The 24685-nt window shown below is 46.2% G+C and overlaps 1 protein-coding gene across 2 annotated transcripts in view; it reads right to left on the bottom strand.

The window, feature by feature from the left end:
- LOC120918390 (NACHT, LRR and PYD domains-containing protein 3-like) overlaps nt 1-4955 on the bottom strand; it is a 90409-nt gene extending 85454 nt beyond the window's left edge. The window contains exon 1 of one of the 2 annotated variants that reach the window (XR_005744370.1): nt 4697-4955. Coding sequence is in view for 1 of the 2 variants with exons in the window: in XM_040329938.1 (XP_040185872.1) it covers nt 4697-4761 (65 nt within the window). In the remaining variant the exon portion in view is untranslated. The remainder of the gene's footprint in view (nt 1-4696) is intronic. The other variant, XM_040329938.1, reaches the window with a different exon arrangement.
- Between the last annotated feature and the right edge of the window lie 19730 nt (nt 4956-24685).

The following is a 24685-nucleotide window of genomic DNA, read 5'->3' as shown; positions in this document are numbered from 1 at the left end:
AAACTAGTACTCAGACTACAGTCACACTTCAGTGTTTTGAATCGTGGGCACATTTTCAGTGATTCTGCCCATGATTTCAAAGCGCCGATGTGTGAATGACAAATGGGGGGACTCACTTTTGTGTTGCTCAGGAGCTACTGAGTTGCGCAGTTTTTAAATTGCTCAGCTACTTTGGGTGACATGCTTCACATGATGCAGGTTGCCGCGATTGCAGCGCAACAATCGTGGCAGACCCACACCGCGATTTTAGGTGTCTCAAATGTGAGTCCCGCGATTTGTCATTCACACATTAGTCCTTTGAAATCACTGGAAGAATCATGGCAAATCTGCCCACAATTCAAAACGCCTAAGTGTAAATGCAGTCTCAAGTCGCCAGGAAGTCGCCTGCCAAAGGTGCACCATAAGTCACGTGACTTTCAGGTCGCAGTGTGAATAGATCCTTAAACTTATTTGAAAAAGATTCCAGTAGATTTTTGTGTTTATTGTGCCAATGCATGAACTTACACAAGAGAAATATAAAGCATAGCTGCCAACTGTCCCTGATTTCGAGGGACTGTCCTTCATTTGTCCCTCATTATGGTCTGATCTACATAGTTGTATAAAAAATGCACTTTTTAACTTTCTAATAGTGTTTCACGGTGCTAAACCTTTCATCCAAATTCTAAATTGCTGCATTTGTCAATTTCAAAAGCAAGGATAAAAGAATAGCAGTGGTAAAAAAAAAGCAGTTGTGGGTTTAACTAATAATTTTTTTTTGTATAATTCTCCTTCAATGGGGCGTAGTAGGGGGTGTGTCCTATGTCTACATACTTTTGCTAATAGGTGTGCCTTGTTCCCATCTTAGAAAGTTGGAATGTATGCATAAAGTTCTTACATTTAGTCTAAATATAGTGATTGTGTTCAATTTAGTGTGTGTTAAAATAATATTTTTTATTATACTGTATATTGGGATTGCAAGTGAAACCCCAGACAAAACTTTTTTTTTTCTAATGTTAATTAAAATAAGAATAGAAAGAGTAGAACATTTCAGGTTTTATTGCTACCTGTGACATGTTGGGCATTCACTTTCACTGTTTGGCCTCAGGACTGTTGTCACTAAGAGAGTAAATGAGAAAATTCCAAAATTCTTTACAGATGGTAAAGAGCAACCCCTCAAATTGAAGGGATTTCCCCATATTTTAGAGAGATTTCTCCTCTCTGTGCACTCTCTGAGAAAGATGGTGAAGGAAAAAGCATCTCAACAGGAATACAATCAGTAATAAATAGTTATACATGGGGGTCTTCAAAAAGTATCCATTTTTTTTTATAGTTACTAGAGTTTAAAAAAGTGCTGAAAATGTACTAAAATAAATAAATGTTTTGTTTGCATTTGGATTTACCCACTGATTTACAGGTGCACAAAAAAAAGTTTTCCCTGGACCTCCAGTTAAAGACAACATGCTCCGTTATCAAAAATATAGGGTCAGAATACAGCTGAGTAAGGAATACAGATAATACAATAAAGCAGGGCTCAAAATTTCAAGTCCTGAGCTACTAGCCAGGTCTCAAGGGTTACTCGCCACCAACCCTTACCCAATCCCGTCCCTATTCACGCCATCATAAATTATTTCATGAAATGACAATTAAATGTTTTATGCAAAATTAAGTTACAAAAATAAATATTAACAACAACTTTATCAGTTCCCCTCAGCACAGCCTGACCTGTGCCCATCAATGCAGCGTGACCTGTGCCCATCAATGCAGCGTGACCTGTGCCCATCAATGCAGAGTGACCTGTGACTATCAATGCATCGTGACCTGTGCCCATCATTGTGGTTTCACCGTGCCCTATCATTGTGGCCTCACCGTGCCCCACATTGTGGCCTCGCATTGGCCCCCCATTGCGGCCTCGCATTGGCCTCCATTGCGGCCTCGCATTGGCCTCCATTGCGGCCTCGCATTGGCCTCCAATGCTGCCTCGCATTGCCCCCCCACTGCGGCCTCGCATTGCCCCCCAACTGCGGCCTCACATTGCCCCCCCCACTGCGGCCTCGCATTGCAGTCTCGCATTTCCCCCATTGCAGCCTTGCCAGGACGGAGGAAGTGGAAGGGGTGGCCGGAGTTAGAGGAGAGCCACGGAATCACCGAGTGGTAAAAAAAAGCTGTAACGGCATTACATTGAAATTGTCTCCGCTCTGCTCACTGATCTCACACTTCCCCGCCTCCTTAACCCCGCACCTGTGATAGACAGAACGCGGGTCCAATGCTGGGATGTATTCTGTCTATCACAGGCGTGGGGTTAGGAGGAGGTGGGGCTGTGTAAGATCAGAGCAGAGCAGAGACAATTTCATTGTAATGCTGTTACAGCCTTTTTTACCGGTCGGTGATTCCGCGGCTCTTCTCTATCTCCAGTCACTCAGCTCCCGATCATCCCCGCCCGCTGGTGGAGCCTGCCCCCCCACTCCCAGGCAGCTCAGCTCCTCGCCAGCCCTCATTTTACACTCGCAAAATGTGAGTAGGCGAGTGGAAAATTTGAGGGCTGCAATAAAGTGTAAGTCCACCTTAACACTAAAACATCTACATCTACAGACATCCACGATCTAATGCCCCGTACACACGATCGGTTTTCCCGTTGGAAAAAGTCTGATGAGAGCTTTTGGTCAGGAATCCCGACCGTGTGTATGCTCCATCTGACTTTTTTCAACAGGGAAACTGCCGGAAAAAGATAGAGAGCAGTTCTCTATTTTTCCGACGGAAAAAAATCCTAGCGGAAAAAACGTTCGTCTGTATGGAATTCTGACGGGAAAAAAAACATGCATGCTCGGAAACAATTCGACGCATGCTCGGAAGCATTGAACTTCTTTTTCTCGCCTCGTCTTTGTGTTGTACGTCCCCCGCGTTCCTAAGTTTAGAGAATTTAGTGTGACCATGTGTATGCAAGACAAACTTGAGTGGAATTCCGTCGGAAAAACCATCCAACTGTTTTCCGACCGAAAATCCGGTCGTATGTACGGGGCATTATACTAACCTATCTAGCCCTGTAAAGAAGAACCCGCGTCCACAGCGAAGCTGCAGCTGACAGCTTATGTAAAGAGTTAGCATACAAGATCAGCAATTATACAGACATTAGCATATGTATAATGTGGCCACAGAATGGGACTGCTTTTCTTTGCTTGTTTTCCAATCACATACCCAGGAATAGGGGTCTAGATTCATTGGATGTGTGTGTTTGTATGTGTGTGTATGTATGTATATATACTGTAGATAGATAGATAGATAGATAGATAGATAGATAGATAGATAGATAGATAGATAGATAGATAGATAGATAGATAGATGTAAAACGGGATGTAATTCCCCAATGCATCTATAATTATTTGCATACAATAAAGCAGTGGCGGCCCATCCATAAGGGACGCCCGAGCGCCAATACCTCCTATCCATGCATCCGGCCTCTAATCTACATGCAGGGCACCGGACACATGGATTCCAATGGGGGGGGGGTGTTTTTTTTTAAGCACAGGATTAGAGCTAGAGGCTCTAATAGCCTGCAAATTAGGGTGGGCTTGGGGCGCAGAGCACTGCGCCCCAAGCCCACCCAGTTGTGTGACACTAGCGCATGAATATTCGCTAGTGTCACACTAATTCTCATCCCAGCCAATCAGAAAGCTGGCCTGGGACCCGTTTCCTGGTTTGCCAAAAGGAGAAGCTATGCTGGCCACCGGGAGGAGGAGGTGGAGGGAGGAGACACAAGGAGACACAGGGGAAGCTAGCTGACTGCCCATCCATCGCCCAGAGAGAAGCCCAAAGAGAAGATATGCTGGACACTGGGAGGAGGAGGGAGAAAACGCGAGGAGAAGCTATGCTGGCAGCCGGGAGGAGACACGAGAAGACAAAGGGGAAGCTAGTCAGCTGCCCATCAGTCGCCCAGAGGGAAGCACGAGGAGAAGCTATGCTGGCCGCCGGGAGGAGGAGACACGAGGAGAGGAGACTCAGGGAAGTCGGTCGCCCAGGGTAATTGCTGCGGCCGAATGAGCGACCGACCGGGTGTGCAGGTGACCTGACCAGGGGGTGGGTATTCGGCCTGTGTACTGTTTGCCACCCCCCAAACAAAATACCACCAGCCGCCACTGAAATAAAGGAATGGAAGGCTCTGGCATCATTATTTTTTTTACACACATTTTTGGAGAATTTAGAAACATACACATGGTTTAAAACATGTATTTGTTACTCTTGGTGAATAGTACAGTTTTTATTGTAGACTCTGGACTTTTGAGGAATTTGGAGACTATCTGGTCACAAAAAAAATTGACCTAACTACCCCTGGCTTTCTGTGAATACAAGTCAGTTAATCATTTTTTACATCACCCTCATAAAACAGTAGCATGCATTTTTATTTGAGCTCTCTAAACAAACTAGTCAGTGAGAAAGGAATCATAACTTCCCTTTCCTACTGCTAAAACCTGCAATCACGCTTTCCTTAGTCTAATTATTCAGCCGAACAACAAAGGTTTCTGAAACCCTACTGTAAACAAATGCAGTACTCCTAGTCAAGTTTTCATTTACAAATTTGAATATACATTTTAAAGAAATTCCATTGAAGTCACTATGTCTGGTGATGTAGAATTTTGGCTCTCAAGAGAGCAAACATTGCGACACTCGAGTCTCGAATGTAAACTTAATTATTTTCTAACATGACATATCACATGATGCTTACCCTCTGTTGTGCCAACTGTTTAATACAGTGTCCTTCCCTCCACTGCCTGGCAGTTCTTCACCCATATATTGTGCTGGAAATGGAAGTCTGATCGGTTGATGATGGTGGCAACCAGGCTTTTGTGTCCAGATAGGATCGTCCTAGTTTCCTAAGTTCAGAACGCAGGAGAGAAAAAAGAAATCATCAGTGTGAAACTATGCTTTCCTCTTTTCTAACACCTCACTCAAATCATGTGACAGGCTCATTTGTTGTCCACCTGACACACCCAGAGCTGCCACAGTGACTCGATTTAGATCATAAAGGAATGCAGTATGAACTGCTTCACATAACTTTCCAGATAAGGAGACAGCTACATATATCTTTGCTTATGGGTTGAGGTGAATTTAGCTTTTGTTAGTTTACTTTGTGAGCACTAACAGGTTCCTTTCCTCTTGGTTCTAGAAGTACTATGTCTAACAGAAATCCTTACTATTTACACCTTCCCACAGTGTGTACGCATATATGTCCTACAGTATGTACAAGCGGCCTCACAGAGGTGGGTCTTCTTACGTGGGCCCGCATATGTATGTACATGTGTTTGTACAGAGAGTGCGCAGAGAAGTTCCAATGTGGAGACTGAGCTGTCACTGACAGCCTCTGGTCCTATGCTAATTATCTGGGGCCAGGAGTAGGGTGACCAGACATCCCCGGTTTCAGGGGACAGTCCCCGGATTGAGGACACTGTCCCCAGACAAAGTCTGTCCCCAGTTTTTTCCCCGGATTGGATTTGAACAGGGGCTGGGGCAATTTCAAAGACAGTCAGTGCAGAATTAAAAAATAAATCGGAATTACACACCCCCGCTCCGCCGCGCCTAGTAGCTTAAAGGATGTGTATTTTTTCCATTATCTGTGCCCCTTTCTGATGATCATGTGCTGGTCAGAATGGAGTGAATATTTCTTCAGTTTCGGGTGCATGCCAATTCATCTCCGCTCGCATGTTCTTCTGCCTTGGCTCACGTCTCGGCCAGCCACCTGCCTGTTTATCTCCTTGCCTTCCCTGGCGGATTGATCTTCCTCCGCTCCCCACCCAGTAGTAGCTGGGGCCCGGAGAGTGAGACTTGACAGGCTGTGAGGGGGGCAGTGGCGGGCAGAGAGTCACTGATTGCCGTTATTACTAGTAAAAAAAAAATATGTCCCCTGATTTCATTTTAAAAATCTGGTCACCTTAGCCAGGAGGACCAGCTCTTGATCGCATGATCACTGCGATAGTTTGTGATTGGGTATGAGGGTGATCAGTCAATGTACAGCCCACCCCTGTGTTCGTTCTCCTTTTGAATGGAGAAAAATATACTTTCTGGGAAGTCATCTCGAGTGGCATGGGCCACAGTAATCAAGCAGATAGACCTTCCAAATGGCAAGCAATTGTGCTGCAAGTTTGAAAATGACTTGCTAATCTATCGTTAGACTTGCCTGGCTTCACAGGTTTATAGCAAAGTAGCATTACATACATTACTCCAGATCAACTTTCTTTGCAAACATTCTGCAAGTCTACCGCTAAGTTCTGGTTCAGTTATGTTGTGCAATAATCCTCCCACCACAGGGGGCATTGTGGCTGAATTTTCATGCTGTAGACTTGCAAAGCTCTTGTTGTAGACGAGGGATGAGCTTTGTGTTCGATTTAAACGAATGTTCGTACGTTCTACGAATTTCGAACAAAATGGGTCGTTCGCGCCAAATTCGAGTGACGCGCAACGGCCCATAATTCACTGCGGCATTGCACGCTGATGATTGGTCAAGCATGCACTATGACCCTGCATGCTTGGCCAATCACAGCGCGCAAAAAACGGAGAACAATAATTGGCCAAAGCCAGGGTGGCTTTGGCTAATTATGGCTCAGGGGGTTTAGTACACGCCCCACACTATATAAGGCCGCCTACAAGGCGGCCGCGTGTAGTGTGTTCCGGCGTTGTTATAGATCAGACAGTCAGTCAGTTAGAGAGAGAGAGATAGAGAGAGACACAGTGGGCCAGATTCATGTACAATGGTGCAGATTTGCACCGGCGTGGTGCATCATTTTTAGACTACACCGGTCCAGCGCGGAGCGGCAGTTAGGTGATTCAAGAAACATTTTTTGTCTACGATGCCCCAGCGGGGCGGATTTTAGACGGCGTAAGGCGGGGTAAGGCCAAATGGGAGTCAACCTATGCTAATGAAGTGCCGACGGTGGCGCAGGGGTCACGCCGGGGTGCATTTTAGACCACACATGCTCCGTGACATCCAGGGGTAAATGCCCCAATCTGCACATGCTCAGAACTGCGCCCCGGCGTGAGCCCTGAGCTCCGCCGGCCCACTACCAATGCCCAGTCCATAAATCAGCCCAGACTTCCGCCCTACAGGTGCAAATGTACTGAAGCTTTTTTTTTCAAAGCTAGGTCGTTTGCAGTGTGTTGGTCAGTTATGGCTGATGAGGAATCAGGTGGGCGAATGACCAACTTCAGCCCTGAGGAGAGGGCTGTGATTATTGAGGGCCTCTCCCAACATGGGGACCGCCTCTATGGGCCACAGAGTGCCTACACTGGCAAGGCTGACAAAGTGAGAATTTTTGCGGAGATCACAGCACAGGTGAATGCTTTGGGGGTGGCGGACAGGGAGCCCAAGCATATCTGGAAGAAAATTAATGACTTGCGTCGCTTAGTCAAAGAGAAATTGGTGGCAAAAAGAAAACATGCCAGTGGAACTGGAGGAGGACCAGCCAAAAAGATCACCCTGACAGCGGAGGACCTTGTTGTGGCCAGGTTCCTGGCTAGGGAGCTGGTGGAGGGCCTGGAGGGCTTTGATTCTGGGGATCAGCCCTAGAGGAGAGGTAAGTGTGTTTCATCTTCTTTCGGGTGTGTTGCATGTGTGTGTGTGGGGGAGGGAGAACAAGTGTCAAGTGTGTGGGACCACCAACATCTGAATGTTTTGTGTCCTCCACAGATGTGCAGGATGGAGCTGGGCCATCATCGGCTGCAGACCGACCCACCACATCCAGGGTGGAGACTGCCCCTACATCTGTGATGGAGGAAGTGGAGGAGGAGCAGGTCATGTTAGAGGAGGAGACTGTTTATTTATTGTTGGAGACCCCCATTGCTGGCCCCTCCCAAACCTCTCCCCTCATTAGACTTACCCCCTCAGGGCTTGCTATCGCTATCAGGGATTCCCCCTCACGGGACCCCAGCCCCTCCAGGGCCAGCCCCTCATGGGACCCCAGCCCCTCCAGGGCCAGCCCCTCACGGGACCCCAGCCCCTCCAGGGCCAGCCCCTCACGGGACCCCAGCCCCTCCAGGGCCAGCCCCTCACGGGACACCAGCCCCTCCAGGGCCAGCCCTTCCACCCGGCCTCAAGCCGCTCCTGCCCAGAGGAAGTCATTAAAAAAACGAGGGGAGTCCCTGCTGGAGTTAAGTCTTGCAAGGGACCAAAGCAGGCAGACCCGCCACATTGGGACTCTTGCGGGGGATCTGACCCGGGTGGCAGGTAGCCTGGCATCCTCTGCCGAGAGCCATGCTGCCTGCACTGTGGCATTGAAGGAGGCCGTTATGCAGCGCAGGCTGTGGACAGTCGGCTCCTAAACGAGAGCCTGCAGAATGTTGTGGGTAACGGGGCAGCCCTTTTGTCCTGTATGGGTGACCTGCAGGACACCACATCCGAGCTGATTACTGAGGTCCGGAGCCTGGCAGGTGCTGTCAGAGAGGAGGGGAGGCTGACAAGGCGCCAGCAGCGCAGCAATATCACCCGCCGGCTGCGGATGCAGGCTGCCACGAATAGCTACCTCCACCGGCTAGCCGTGGCAATGGAGGGCAGGCAGGCAGCTATGGAGAGACTGGGGGAGGTTCCACCACCAGCCCCCCCAGCTCCACCAGCCCCCCCAGCTCCACCAGCCCCCCCAGCCCCGGCTCGCACCAGGCAACAGCGGCCCAAAACCTTAGGGACAAGAAAGAGCCCACCAAGGGACGTTGATTTTTTTATTTATTTTTTGTGCACTCAGGTTATGAGTCTTATTTATTTGTTTGATACTCAGGTTAGGAGTCTTTTTTATTTATTTCCCTGCACAAGGGGAGTAGTGCAGGCTTCAGTGTGAATGGTGTGTGAATGTGGGGGGGTGACAATCCTGCCATTAAGGTTTGTCACCCTCAGTCGTTGGGGAGAAGTGATCCCCACGACCCGTGTGAAAGGTGTATGAATGGACAGCAACATAATTGGAGCCTTGGCGCGGCGTTGCTGCTCCCTAGTACCATGGGGGGTACTTCGGTCTAATCCAATTCATTGTGGATGTGGGGTGTGTGTGCTAGGGACCACAGTGGTGTGCATGCGTGCATTCTCATTGTGCCATGATTAATGTGTGTGTTTAACGAGAAAAGAAGCGTTCCACGAGGCGTGTCCTGACGGCTCTTCCATCAGCAGACGGGATAGCCTCTGGCAGGGGGGGATTATGTGGTTGGGGGGTCAGGTCATCACGTATGTCAATCTCCAGGCCCCTTCTCACTGCGAGGTTGTGCAGCATGCAACATGCCCCGATGATCTGGCACACAAAGTCTGGGGAATACAACAGGGTACCCCCAGACTTATCCAGGCATCTGAAACGGGACTTCAGGAGGCCAAATGTGCATTCCACCACTCCACGGGTGCGTGCGTGTGCCTCATTGTATCTTCTCTCTCCTGGTGTTTGGGGATTCCGGAATGGAGTCAGCATATGGGGACCCAGTGATGTCTGCATCATGGGGGGGGACAGTCATACCTGACACCCATGTCACTCACCAACCAGCCAGCTGTTCCCGTACACGTTCTGTTCAAATTCTGTAGGGATGTTGCTTTGCCGGTAGATGAAGCTGTCATGGCTGGATCCTGGGTGTTTGGCACGGACGTGCCATATGAGGCATTGGGCATCGGCAATCACCTGGACATTGATTGAATGCCAATGCTTGCGATTGCAGTATATGTGCTCCATGTCACGGGGGGGCATGGGTGCAATCAATGGCCCCGATGGTGCGTGGGAATCTGGCAATTTGGAAAAAATCTGTCATTGTCTTCATCCGCTGGACCTCCTGGGTGGGTTTTATGATTTGGTTGGCCATGCGTCTCAGGATTGCAGGGATAACCTGGTGCACACATCTGCTCATGGTGGATTGTGACATCCCAGCCGACAATCCACTTGTTCTTTGAAAAGATCCAGTGGCCAGGAAATGCAGTGTTGCCAGGACCTTCACCAGTGGCTGCACTGCTTGTGTGCGGTGTGTCTTGCTGGTGATATCATCCTGCAGGGTTCTGGTTATTTCCAGGATGACTTCACGGCTGAATCTGTAGATGCGAAACACCTCCAATTCCCCCATGTCAAAGACGTCAATGCGCGTGCGGAATACTCTCTCCCGTGCCCTCCTACATGCCCGTCGACGCAATAGTGCAAGGACCACGGCTGCCCCTGGCATGTTGGCACACAGATGTGTTGTCCAGCAAGTGTTGTTGCTCAGGTCGTGTGTAACGCTGCTGCTTTAGCTGCTCTCCAGCTGACCTGTGCAAGTCTGGTGCAAAGCTACCCCTGCTTTTATGAGGGGTAAATTGGCGCCGGAATTTTCTCTTCCGCTCACCGGGAGTAGCCTGCGCTGGACAAGCTTAGGTTGATGAATCGGCCCAAAAACCTAATTTGCATATTTAAAACACAAAAAACATGGCCGCGCCAGATCCGACCAGCGTAAATCTGCGCCAACGCCGCGCCGGCGTGGAAATGTTACACCGAGGCGAAAAAGTCGATTTGAAGGCGTAATCTGGTTCTCTGGGTACGGCGCAGCGATCCGCCGGCGCAAATCTGCACTTACGCCGCGCATCTCCCAAAAAAACGTAAGTGCTACATGAATCTGGCCCAGTGTCTTTTCTACCAGATAGATAGATAGATAGATAGATAGATAGATAGATAGATAGATAGATAGATAGAGCAGGCAGGCTAGTCAGTTTAGTTAAATTTACAGTGTGTAGAGGATATATATACATCCTAGGAGTTGTACATATATTTATACATTGTATAGATCAGCTAGATCAGCTATTCCTATTTGTTAGGCAGTAGATTGTGCTAGCTGCAGTGCTCTAACGTGTTGTATTGCCTGTATGCTGTTTAGTTTACACCTAAACGTACTTGGTGTTAGTGCACGTGTGCTGTTTAATTGCACATAAAGGCAGTTGCTGTTAGTGCACGTGTGCTATTTAATTGCACATAAACGCAGTTGCTGTTAGTGTACGTGTGCTATTTAATTGCACATAAACGCAGTTGCTGTTAGTGCACGTGTGCTATTTAATTTCACATAAACGCAGTTACTGTTACTGCACGTGTGCTATTTAATTGCACATAAACGCAGTTGCTGTTACTGCACGTGTGCTATTTAATTGCACATAAACGCAGTTGCTGTTACTGCATGTGTGCTATTTATTTGCACATAAACACAGTCGCTCTTACTGCACGTGTGCTATTTATTTGCCCATAAATGCAGTCGCTCTTACTGCACGCGTGTTGTTTATTTGCCTATAAACGCAGTTGCTCTTACTGCATGTGTGCTGTTTAATTGCACATAAACAAAGTTGCTCTTACTGCACGTGTGCTATTTATTTGCCCATAAATGCAGTCGCTCTTACTGCACGTGTGCTATTTATTTGCCCATAAACGCAGTCACTCTTACTGCACGTGTGCTATTTATTTGCCCATAAACGCAGTCGCTCTTACTGCAAGTGTGCTGTTTGTTTGCCCATAAACGCAGTTGCTCTTACTGCACGTGTGCTGTTTAATTGCACATAAACGCAGTTGCTCTTACTGCACGTGTGCTATTTATTTGCCCATAAACGCAGTTGCTCTTACTGCACATGTTCCTGTTTATTTGCCCAAATTTGCTATATTTTGACTTGCAGAAATAATGGAGGCCTTCAGAGAACAGGAGTTCTTCACAGAATTTGTTCAAAGGGGGCCCCGGATGACAACCCCCCTTTTTTCTAGAATTTTTCTTTCCCAAAAAAATTATTTATTAAGCCAAGATCTGGCATTGTAATGGCCCCCCCACCCCTAAAATAATCGACATATTGTTGCCACACAGCACGTTCGCTTTGGGAGGCCAAGCCTGTATGGCCACAGGCTCACGGGCCACCACTGGAACATCAATGGCCTCATCACCAGGCACAAGTGTCATGTAGTTTGTTGAGGGTCTCTTTAGGAAATTGTGCAATATGCAGCAGCAAAGTATGACATGGTTCAGATTCTACTTAACAAACCTACAGCCCTTGTCTTGTTTGCACCGCCTGTATACTGCTGTTCAAAGTATATAGGGCCAAAGGGTCTTGTCAGGGCCGATCCTCCCTAAAGGCTCACTATGCAAGCCGCTTAGGGGCCCCGCAAAGCTGAAAAGGTCCCCCCAAATTACTAGAGACCCCACCTGGTGAGAAGTCATTTTCGCACCCTCACCCCGCTTCTAAACTCGCTGGCTGAGTCATTTACGGCAGCAAAACACCCCCCCCCCCGCCCCACTTCTCAACTTTCTTTAATGTGACATGTCACTGTCATCAGCGCCCCCCGCTTCTCATTTTTATTGTGCCATGTCATTTTGCTTAGGGCCCCAGGGAGGTCAGCATCGGCACTGTGTCATGTAATGACCTGGGGGGAGTGGTGGCGGGGAAACTCATGCTATTTTTTTCAATGATTTTTATCCATATTGCAGGGACCAAACATTACATTAAAGCCGCAAGCAGTATTTAATTTCTTTTTTCTTATAGTAATGTCATGTTGTGCAGGGACATTTCTAAACACGTGCCACTACTATAGACACCCAGCAGGTACGATATTTAAAGGAATTTTTGTTCTGTTTTTTTCACTTTAAGCATCATTAAAATCGCTGCTCCAGAAAAAACTACAGTTTTTAAAACTTTTTTTTCCATTGATACATGTTCCCTGGGGCAAGACCCGGGTTCTCAAAGACGTTTTCCAACAATAACTTGAATATTGGGCTTTAAAATTAGCACTTTTGAATTCGAACGTTCGAGTCCCATAGACTTCAATGGGGTTCTAAATGTTCGTGCGAACGTTCGGTCCGTTTTGAAAGTTCTGGTGCGAACCGAACGTGAGTATGTTCGGCTCATCCCTATTGTAGACTAACCACTGCAACTTTGCTCTTGCTAGAGACGCACATTTGCTACAAATAGGAAAAGTGGCAACTAGAACTTGTGCTTCAAGTGCTCTGCAAGTATACAACTTGCCTGTGGAAATGTGCAGCAAGTTAACAGACTTCAACAGACAATTCAACACTGCCACAAATGTGTGGCAGGTTATCCTTGCTATCTGGTCTATTTCATCCTTTGCACCTCTCAGCAGCCATTTCAGCTCTAGTCTTTTCACAGCTTGCTTCACCCACCATTGGCAAGCAGCTGTGGCAAGATCATTGGGTGGGGGCGTTGGCATCCAGGCACCAGGCTGCAGTGATGCCCAGCTTCCTGTGTATGCACACACTGCACCCAGGCAGCTGTCTCTTCCTTAAGCCCCATAAACACTGTTAGATTTTCTGCAAATTTTTGTCTTCAGATTTACCAAAACCATGTAATATGAGGTCAAACATTTCAATTTGTATGCCATCAGGCAGGCCCTTGCACGACATGGTTTTGATAAATCTGAAGACAAAAATCTGCAAAAAATAGTGTGTATGGGGCCTGCCCTTAATATAATGCAATGAACCTCTGCGCCTCTGGAAATATTGTGAAAAATAGAGTGTTTTAACCACTTGCCGCCCGCCCTATTACAAAATGACGGCGGCAAAGTGGTTTCAATATCCTGACCAGACGTCATATGACGTCTTCAGGATATTGAGCCGCTGCGGGGGCGCGCATCGCAGCGATCATTGTTGCGGGGTGTCAGTCTGACACCCTGCAACACAGATCTAGGTAAAGAGTCTCTGACGGAGACTCTTTATCACGTGATCAGCCGTGTTCAATCACGGCTGATCACAATGTAAACAGAAAAAGCTGGTATTTAGCTTTTCCTCACTCGCGTCTGTTAGACGCGAGTAGAGGAGAGCCGATCGGCTGCTCCTCTGACAGGGGGGGTTTGTGCTGATCGATTATCAGCGTAGCCCCCCCGAGGATGCCCACACTGGACCACCAGGGATGCCACTAGACCACCAGGGATGCCAATCAGAAATTAATAATGGATGCCTAATGGATGCCAATCAGTGCCCACAATGGATGCCAATCAGTGCCCACAATGGGCATCACTGATTGGCAGGCATTATTGTTTGGCACTGATTGGCATAAATTAGTACAACACATTACAGTACATTAGTGCCACCTATCAGTGCCCATCCATGCCCATCCATGCCACCTATCAGTGCCCATCCATGCCACCTATCAGTGCCCATCCATGCTGCCTATCCGTGCCCATCCATGTCGCCTATCCGTGCCCATCCATGCTGCCTATCAGTGCCTATCCGTGCCACCTATCAGTGCCGCATATTAGTGCCTTTTATCAGTGCCCATCAATGCCACCTCATCAGTGCCACCTCATCGGTGCCCATCAGTGCCACCTTATCAGTGCCCATCAGTGCAGTATCATCAATGTCCATCAGTGAAGGAGTAAACGTACTTATTTACAATGTTTTGTAACTGAAACCAATTTATTTATTTTTTTTTCTAAATTTTGGTTAATTTTTTTATTTTTTTAGCAGAAAATTAAAATCCCAGAGGTGATCAAATGCCATCAAAAGAAAGCTCTATTTGTGGGAACAAAATAATACAACTTTAGTTTAGGTATAGTGTAGCATGATCACGCAATTGTCATTCAAAGTGCAATAGCGCTAAAAGCTGAAAATTTGTATGGGCAGGATGGTGTAAAAGTGCCCTGTATGGAAGTGGTTAATGCCCGCCTTCCCGTGTATGCACACACTGCACCAGGCAGCTGCCCCATACTTAATATAATGCAATGAACCTCTGCGACTCTGAAAATAATGTGAAAAATAGAATGTTGTAAACTGCTGTACATCTCCTATTTCCAAATGGAAAATAGTAAAGCAGTACAAATATAGTTGGGTTGATGCAGAGTTCTCAACAAAGACATAAAATAAACTCAAATATACCAAATCAAAATCTTTTAAAAATCCACTTAAAGTGGAGGTTCACCCGGAAATGACAATTTTTAACCTAATGCCCCGTACACACCATCACTTTATGTGATGAAAAAAAACGACATTTTCTGTGAAGTAAAAAACGAAGTTTTTGAAACTTCAATTTTCAAAGACGAAGTTGCCTACACACCATCGTTTTTCTCACAATGTTCTAGCAAAGCGAGGTTACGTTCCACCACGTTTTTCCATTGAAGCTTGCTTCATAAGTAGCTTCTGGGCATGCGCGGGTGAAAAAACGTCGTTTTAAATGACGTTTTTTACTACACACGGTCAATTTCTGTGAAGTAAAAGTTGACGTTTTGAAAAACGACACATAAAATTGAAGCATGCTTCAATTTTTTTGGGTCGTTTTTTAGAAAACATAAAACGACGTTTTCCCCCACACACGGTCAATTAAAGTGACGTTTTTAAAAACGTCATTTTTTTTCATCACATAAAGTGATGGTGTGTACGCGGCATTAGATTCATGCTCATTTTGTCTAGGGGAATCGGCTAGTTTTTTTAAAATCGAAGCTGTACTTACCATTTTAGAGAGCGATCTTCTCCGCCGCTTCCGGGTATGGGCTGCGGGACTGGGCATTCCTATTTGATTGACAGTCTTCCGACAGGCTTCCGACGGTCGCATCCATCGCGTCACGATTTTCCGAAAGTACCCGAACGTCGGTGCGCAGGCGCCGTATAGAGCCGCACCGACGTTCGGCTTCTTTCGACTACTCGTGACCCGATGGATGCGCCTGTCGGAAGACTGTCAATCAAATAGGAACGCCCAGTCCCGAAGACCATACCCGGAAGTGGCGGAGAAGATCGCTCTCTAAAACGGTAAGTACAGCTTCGATTTTAAAAAAACTAGACAAAATGAGCATCAATCTAAGGTTAAAAAAATGTTTTAGGGCGATCTCCAGCTTTAAATTTGCTACATGTGGTTACCAACCTTTACCTTGTAAAACTGTGGACTAATAACTTTAGAGTGATGTGTGAAACAAAACCTAAATGCTCCAGATGATGTCACAAGACGAAACCGGTCGAGCACAGATAGCAGAACGCCAGACTTCTAACTGCTAGCATTTCATGCCTTTTTTAACTCGAAAAATTGTTAGTACCCATTTTAAGTTTTAACAATAAATGTGTTTGTAAATGATAAGACACTATTTGGGGCTTCTTTTTTCCTGTACATGAGCCATACTGGGCTAACACCAGCGGAACAAGGGACGTTATTTGATCGCCACAGTGCTACACAGTGGCACACACTGTGAAGGCTTACATACCCCATAGGGGGTGAAAATCCGGTGAGTGCGGGCTTTGCAGGGACACGGATTGCAGTGTTCACCTATTGAAGGCAGAGTGTTATCTTTCACAAGGCACCCAGCACGCATCATATCACTCAGCAGGAGTGGGAATATTTTCTGTGATTATTTGCCATATGGACTGGTATATGATCACAACAGTGGTCTATATTTGATTGCACATTTGTTTGCACTTTGTTTACTTGCATGTATTATATCACTCAGCAGGAGTGGGAATATTCAGATTCTGTGATTATCTGCCACATGGATTTTTATATGATCACATGAGTGGTCTATATTTGATTGCACTATTTGCACTTTGTTTATTTGCACAAATTATTTATTGCAACATTGGGCACTTTCCACTATTGCACACAGACACACATGTAGCTAGATTCAGGTAGCCCCGCGCAACTTTAAGGCGGCGTAGCGTATCGTATTTACGCTACGCCGCCTTAAGTCAGAGAGGCAAGTACTGTATTCTCCACATGATCCCCCATCCACCCCTCCTCAGCTCTGACCCATGTTCACACCCCCTCTACTGCCTTCATCTTCTCCCCCCTTCCTTTAAAGGCTCCACAACCTGCACAATCCTGATTGTGTGCATAACAGTTTACTTCCTCAGATGTTTCAGGAGGTGTCTTTTCATAGGCACCATGCAGCATATTTAGTAGAATGGACTATAGTAGCTTGGTTTGCAGTCAGTAATCCAATAAGCACAATTCAACGATAAGTTAAAACTTACAGAAAACCGTTCTCAATAAAAGACACAAGGAAGGGGGGTTTCGGACTTTGGATGTGGTGAATATGTGGTACACCTCCATCCCTAATTGAAGAAAATAAAGCAGGAGTTTGGGACTTTGAGTCAGACTGCAGACTTGGTGTAGGTAAAGAAGGGTACATATTTATTCATTGTAACACATGACAGATCTCCAAACAAAAAATCACATGGGAGAAACAACATTCTAGTAAATGTGATTCCCTAAAGTCACACACACATAAAATATGAGCATGTACAATATAGACAGCAAGGTACATCAGTGTGTAACCAGGTGCCACATAGTGATCCGTAAGGATAAATGGATACATTCAATGAATTTACATATATACAGATGTCACATGGCAGCAAGCGCTAAAAAACACTAAATAAAGATATAAAAAAACAGTAAAACTATAAGGAGGTAGATAGTTGTGTTGTCAACAGAGTTGATATGTTGAGGGCATATGACTGCATCTCTGAAGCCCGACGCGTTTCGTGTATAGTTACACTCATCAGGGGCTGATGCTCAGGACATCTAAAGGATATACAATATAATAAGGTATAATTACATGGTCTAATTACTGGCCAGAGAAACATAAATGATGGGACACAAAGGTCCACCTTGGGTACTTACATGGAATCTGGGCAGTGGGTGTGGTAGAGTGGGTGTGGTAAGTATGGAGCCCTGACCAAAAAATTGGTCCGTCATGGGAGCTGAGGTGATCCATAGCCGCACTCCGGCGGGGTGCACCAACAAAGCCCTCCCCCCAGACACAGGAACATGAATTGCTGATGTTCAAGGGGAAACAACATGTTGAACTGTTGAACCAATGGTGGCTGCCAAAGGGAATCTAAAAAATATAATAACGCAAAGGCATGATGTCAAGCTGTGTTCTTGCCAAAAAAGAAACGAGACAGCCACAGTGGAGAGATAAAGGGTAAAAAACCTGATGCTCAAATCCTTGAACCCCCAGAATGGCGAGAATGGCGAGAACGGCGAGAACAGGATGATATAGCTTAGTATGGTGTGGCGTGACGTCTCCAGTTCTCAATAAAAGAGCAACATTGTTAAAGTAGTTATTTACATTTTAACACACACTAGATGGGCATTATTGCACAAGCCTGGATATACGGTATCAAAATCTTACATTTCAGGAAGTTAATAAAATCACGAGTTGCATGAATCATAAAAAAATAATTTGTAAGAATACCGACAACATAGTTTGGATTGCCTCAACACCATGGATCCATTTGATATACTTTCTAGGTATGAACTGGTCACTTCTCATAGAAAAATGAGTTAACATGTGATTCCGCGCTATGGATATTTTAAATTGGCAGGAGTTGTAAATTGGCAGGAGTTGAAAAAAGAGAGAACTACAGCCTCTACGTGTTACTGTCACCTAAATTAAGTAAAAGCGTATGAAGAAAAATAGTAGTAGAGTAGAAGTAGTAGATATGGCACTGTTCTATAATTCAATTAATGAATACATTTGGCATAGTAAAATATTAATATAAATTGTTGATACCATTAAAGTGCATTAGCTAGATTCATATAGAGTTAGGTCGGCGTATCAGTAGATATGCCGACCTAACTCGGAATCTGCGCCGACCTAAGTTTAAGTGTATTCTCAAACAGAGATACACTTAAACCTATCTAAGATACGACGGCTTGCGCCGTCCTATCTTAGGGTGCAATATTTAGGCTGGCCACTAGGTGGCGCTTCCATTGTGGTCGGCGTAGAATATGTAAATCACTAGATATGCCTATTCACAAACGTACGCCCAGCAGACGCAGTACAGATACGCCGTTTCCGTAAGAGATAGGCACCCTAAAGATAAAGATGCCCCCTAGGTGGCTTAGCCAATGTTAAAGTATGGCCGCCGTTCCCGCTTCGAAATTCGAAAATTTTACGTTGTTTTCGTAAGTCGTCCGTGAATAGGGATTTACGTCATTTACGTCCACGTCGAAATCAATAGGACCGTGCGGCGTACTTAGCCGCAATGCACACTGGGAAATGTAGGTGGACGGCACATGTGCCGTTCCAAAAAAACGTCAATCACGTCAGGTCAAAGCAAATTATCATAAAACACGCCCCCTCAGCCTAAGAACGCAGTGGAAAGGGGTGGTGGAAGAGAACCATACCCTGCCCTCTGCATGTACTGTGACCTGAAAAATGTATGTACTGCACCCTGAAGCCTGTACTCTGTATGTACTGCATCCAAAACCTGCATTCTGTATGTACTACGCCCTGAACCCTTCATTTTGTATGCACTGTGCCCTGAACCCTGCACTCTGTATGTACTGTAACTGAACTTTGTACCAGGGCCGGGACAAGGGGTGGGCAGGAGGGACGGTTGCCCTGGGCACTGTGGTATCATGTAAGGTGAGGAGGGGTGCCACAAGGAGATTGGTGTGGAGGGGATTTGTATTGGAAGAGGGGATTTGGGAGGTGGCAGGGGATAAGTATTGTTCTAGGAGGGGACATTTTGGAGAGGGGGTTCTAAGAGTGATGATTTGTGTTGGGAGGGGGGTCAGAGGAAAATGATTTCTGCTAGGATGGGGGATTAGGGGAGACTTTGTGCTGGGAGGGGTGATTTTAAGTGGGGGAAATCATGTGTGCTAGGTGGGGAAATTTTATTGTATTGCCAAAAAGGTACACACGCCTACCTCCAATTGCCTTCCTGCCATTTTAATCTGCTGTCCTCTGCCTCCCCCCACCCCCATTTAAAGTGGAGTTTCACCCAAAAGTGGAACTTCCGCTTAAACCACTCCTTGCCCCCTTACATGCCACATTTGGTATGTAATTTTTTTTGGGGGGGGTGGGGGCTTCAGTAGGAGTGGGACTTCCTGTCCCACTTCCTCCTCCCACCCAGGGACCGCTTAGGCGATACGTCAATCGTCTGAGACACTTGACAGGTCCCCGGCGATCGCCTGACCACTCATAGAGCGCAGCGCCGTTCGCGCATGCGCAGTGAGTGCCCGGCCATGAAGCTGAAAGCTGTCATGGCCGGGTGCCTACACTAGGAATGGAGGCACCGTCCGGAGAGGGGGGGAGAGGAGCGGAGCTCTCGTGGAGCAGGTGAGTGTCTGTTTATTTAAAGCCAGCAGCTACACTTTTTGTAGCTGTTGACCTTTAATAAACATAAAAAAAGCCTGAAACTGGGGAGTTTCAGGCTTTTTTTCAATTTAAGAGTGAAAGTTTCGACTTGCTGAACAAAGTGGTGGCTTAAAAAGTAGCTGTACGCTTTTTCCTCTACCTTACATAAATATAGGTGAAACTCGAAAAATTTGAATATCGTGCAAAAGTTCATTTATTTCACTAATGCAACTTAAAAGGTGAAACTAATATATGAGATAGATTTATTACATGCAAAGCAAGATAGTTCAAGCCGTGATTTGTCATAATTGCGATGATTATGGCTTACAGCTCATGAAAACCCCAAATCCACAATCTCAGAAAATTTGAATATTACATGCAATCAATAAAACGAGGATTGTACATAGAACAATATCAGACCTCTGAAAAGTATAAACATGTACTCAATACTTGGTTTGAGCCCGTTTTGCAGCAAATACTGCCTCAATGCGGAGTGGCATGGAAGATATCAGCCTGTGACACTGCTGAGGTGTTATGGAAGACCAGGATTCTTCAATAGCGGCCTTCAGCTCTTCTGCATTGTTCGGTCTCATGTCTCTCATCTTTCTCTTGGCAATGCCCCATAGATTCTCTATGGGGTTAAGGTCAGGCGAGTTTGCTGGCCAATCAACCACAGTAATTCCACGGTCATTGAACCAGCTTTTCGGTGCTTTTGGCAGTGTGGGCAGGTGCCAAGTCCTGCTGGAAAATGAAGTCAGCATCCCATAAAGCTTGTCTGCAGAAGGAAGCATGAAGTGCTCCAAAATCTCCTGGTAGACAGCTGCGTTGACCCTGGACTTAATGAAGCACAGTTGACCAACACCAGCAGATGACATGGCTCCCCAAAACAACACTGGACTTTAAGCATCTTGCAGTGTGTGCGTCTTCGTTCTTCCTCCATACTCTGCGTCATTGGTTTCCAAATGAGATGCAAAATTTGCTCTTATCAGAAAAGAGGAATTTGGACCACTGAGCAACAGACCATGGCCCGGATTCAGAAAGCTTTTACGCTGGCGTATCTATTGATACGCCGCGCAAGTTTAAAGATGCGCCGTCGTATCTCTGCGTGGTATTCTTGAAGCTAGATAGGCCTGAAATCTGGCTTCAACCGACCGACGTAAGTCTTAGTACGCCGTCGTATCTTGGGTGCATATTTACGCTGGCCGCTAGGGGCGCTTCCGTTGATTTACGCGTTGAATATGCAAATGACCTAGATACGCCGATTCACAAACGTAGTTCCGTCCGGCGCATCTATATACGCCGTTTACGTAAGGCGTCGGTCCGGCGTAACTTTACCCCTCATAAAGCAGGGGTAAGTTATGTTAAGGTATGGATGTCGGAAACGTACGAACAGCGTTGTATTTTACGTTGTTTGCGTAAGTCGTACGTGAATGGGGCTGGGCGTAGGTTACGTTCACGTCGACAAAGCATTGAGCCGACGTATCTTGGGGAGTATTTGCGACGTGACTCTGATCATGCGCGCGCATGCGCCGTTCGATTGCCTATTCATTTGCACAGGGTCACGGCTCAATTCAATACAACACGCCCACTGCCTGGATTATTTGAATTACGCGGGCTTACGCCGGCCCATATACGCTACACCGCCGTAACTTCGGGCGCAAGTTCTTTCTGAATACACTACTTGCCTGACTAAGTTACGGCGGCGTAGCACATATGAGATGCGCTACGCCCGCCTAAAGATACACAAATCTTTCTGAATCCGGGCCCAGGTCTGTTTTTCTTTAGCCCAGGTAAGACGCTTCTGACGTTGTTTGTTGTTCAGGAATGGCTTGACAAGAGGAATACGACATTTGAAGCCCATGTCCAGGATCCGTCTGTGTGTGGTGGCTCTTGATGCACTGACTCCAGCCTCATTCCACTCCTTGTGAAAGTCCCCAACACTTTTGAATGGCCTTTTCCTGACAATCCTCTCCAGGCTGCTGTCATCCCTGCTGCTTGTGCACCTTTTTCTTCCACACCTTTCCCTTCCACATAACTTTCTATTAATGTGCTTTGATACAGCACTTTGGTAACATCCAACTTCTTTTGCAATTTCCTTTTTGAGGCTTTCCCTCCTTATGGAGGGTGTTAATGATGGTTTTCTGCACTACTGTCAGGTCAGCAGTCTTTCTCATGATTGTGATTCCTACTGAACCAGACTGAGAGACCATTTAAAGGCTCAGGAACCCTTTGCAGGTGTTATTGCTTAATTATCTGATTAGAGTGGGACACTTTGAGCCTAGAATATTGCACTTTTTCACAATATTCAAATTTTCTAAAATTGTGGATTTGGGGGTTTCATGAGCTATAAGCCATAATCCTCACAATTGTGACAAATCATGGCTTGAACTATCTTGCTTTGCATGTAATGAGTCTATCTCATATATTAGTTTCACCTTTTAAGTTGCATTAGTAAAACAAATGAACTTTTGCACAATATTCAAATTTTTCGAGTTTCAACTGTATGTTGAGGCCTGCAGTCTTAAAGGGGTTGTAAAGGTTCGCAGATTATTAAAAAAAAAAAAAAAATGTCATACTCACCTCCAATTGTGCAGTTCGTTTTGCACAGAGTGGCCCCTGATCATCCTCTTTTGGAATCCCATGGCGGCTGTCTCAGCTCCTCCCCGCTAAAGCTAACCCCCTCTGAGAAGCACTCTCCCAAGGGGGTTAGCTTGCGGGCAAGGTCCTGTGCCATACAATCTGTGTCCATAGCAGCCAATTGTATGACTCGGGAGCCAATGGCTGCGCTGCTATCAATCATCCAAAAAAGAGCCATCAAGCGCTGGGGAAAGCAACGCGGGATCACGCCCACTGAGAATCGGGGCTCAGGTAAGTAAAACAGGGGCTTGGGGGGGCAGTGACTGCAAGGTGTTTTTTCACCTTAATGCATAGGATGCATTAAGGTGAAAAAACACGAAGGTTTACAACCCCTTTAAGAATAACTACTTCTGGTATAACCAAACCTTCTACCAGCAGAAAACTGAAGTGGCGATGGGAGCCAAGTTTACAGAAATATTAAATTCTCTCGGGACATCAGCAAAAAGAAAATAATGTTTCTAGACTTGGAAATGCTTGAGGCGATTGTAGATGTATTAGTGCAAATGTGACAGAGACAATTGAGTACTGTCCATGATACTTTTTTTATTTGCACTAACATACAATTTTTCAGGACAAGCTTTCGGGGTATATCCCCTTCATTAAGGTCCAAGCAGTACGATTCACAAAAGTTTTAGCAGAATATTAACCACTTCAATACAGGGCACTTTCCCCCCTGATGGACAAATAAAGTGGTTAGAAGAAGGAAGAATTACAATTTTGTTTACAGGCAAAGGCTTTTACCCTTGCAGAAGGTGCTACGCATCTGAACTCGCCAAAAAAAAACAAATAAAAAAAAGTTTAGTGTCAGTTCTTCCAGCACAAAAACCATATACAATATTTAAGATTTCATATGCTGCACCCTACATAGGGCACAGGAATGTATGCATGAATTGCAATACATAGGAAGCACAAAAAGACCCCTGAAAGTAAGGCCTCGTACACACGACCGAACATGTCTGCTGAAACTGGTCCGCGGACCAGTTTCAGCAGACATGTTCGGTCGTGTGTACGGCCGACCGGACAGGTTTACAGCGGACATTTGTCCAGCCGACCGTTTTCCAGCGGAAAAATGTTTCTTAGCATGCTAAGAAACATGTCCGCTGGAAGCCTGTCCGTCGGACATGTTCGGTCGTCTGTACAGACTCACCGTACATGTCCGATCGGCCGCCATCCCTCGCATGCGTCGAAGTGATTCGACACATGCGTGGAAGCATTGAACTTCCAGAGCCGCGCACGTCGCCGCGTCATCGTCGCGGCCACGTCACTGCGTATCGTGTACGCGCGGATTTCTGTCTGATGGTGTGTACAACCATCAGACAGAAATCTCCGGGCGGACAGTCCGTCCGTGTGTACGAGGCCTAAGGATTAAAGAACACGTATAACATAGCCTTAAAGCGGGAGTTCACCCGAAAACATTTTTTAACATTAGATTGGGCCTAATTACGGGAAGCAGAATCGGGTGTTTTGTTTAAAATCAATGCAGTACTTACCGTTTTAGAGATAGATGTTCTCCGCCGCTTCCGGGTATGGTCTTCGGGACTGGGCGTTCCTATTTGATTGACAGCCTTCCGACGGTCGCATACAGCGCGTTACGAGTTGCCGACCGTTGGTGCGGCTCTATACGGCGCCTGCGCCCCCGACGTTCGGCTACTTTCGGAAACTGGTGACGCGCTGTATACGACGGTCGGATAGCTGTCAATCAAATAGGAACGCCCAGTCCCGCAGCCCATACCCGGAAGCCACGGAGAACATCTATCTCTAAAACGGTAAGTACTGCAGTGATTTTAAACAAAACACCCGATTCTGCTTCCCGTAATTAGGCCCAATCTAATGTTAAAAATTTATTTTTTTGGGTGAACCTCCACTTTAAGCGTATCAAAACACTTCGCCAAGGTCAAGGGCATAGAACCCAATGAAAAACATTGGTGCGGTAGCCACAAAATTAGGGCATTAAGCCAAGCAGAATCTAAATGGATTTTTAATATGAATACCCTAACTCCCATGGCTTGAATGTAGAATTTTGTCTCAACTGCTATATTAATCAAATAGAATAA

This window comes from Rana temporaria, chromosome 1 (assembly GCF_905171775.1).
Source record: "Rana temporaria chromosome 1, aRanTem1.1, whole genome shotgun sequence".
NCBI lineage: Eukaryota > Metazoa > Chordata > Amphibia > Anura > Ranidae > Rana > Rana temporaria.
This window is presented reverse-complemented; position numbering and strand designations above follow the sequence as displayed.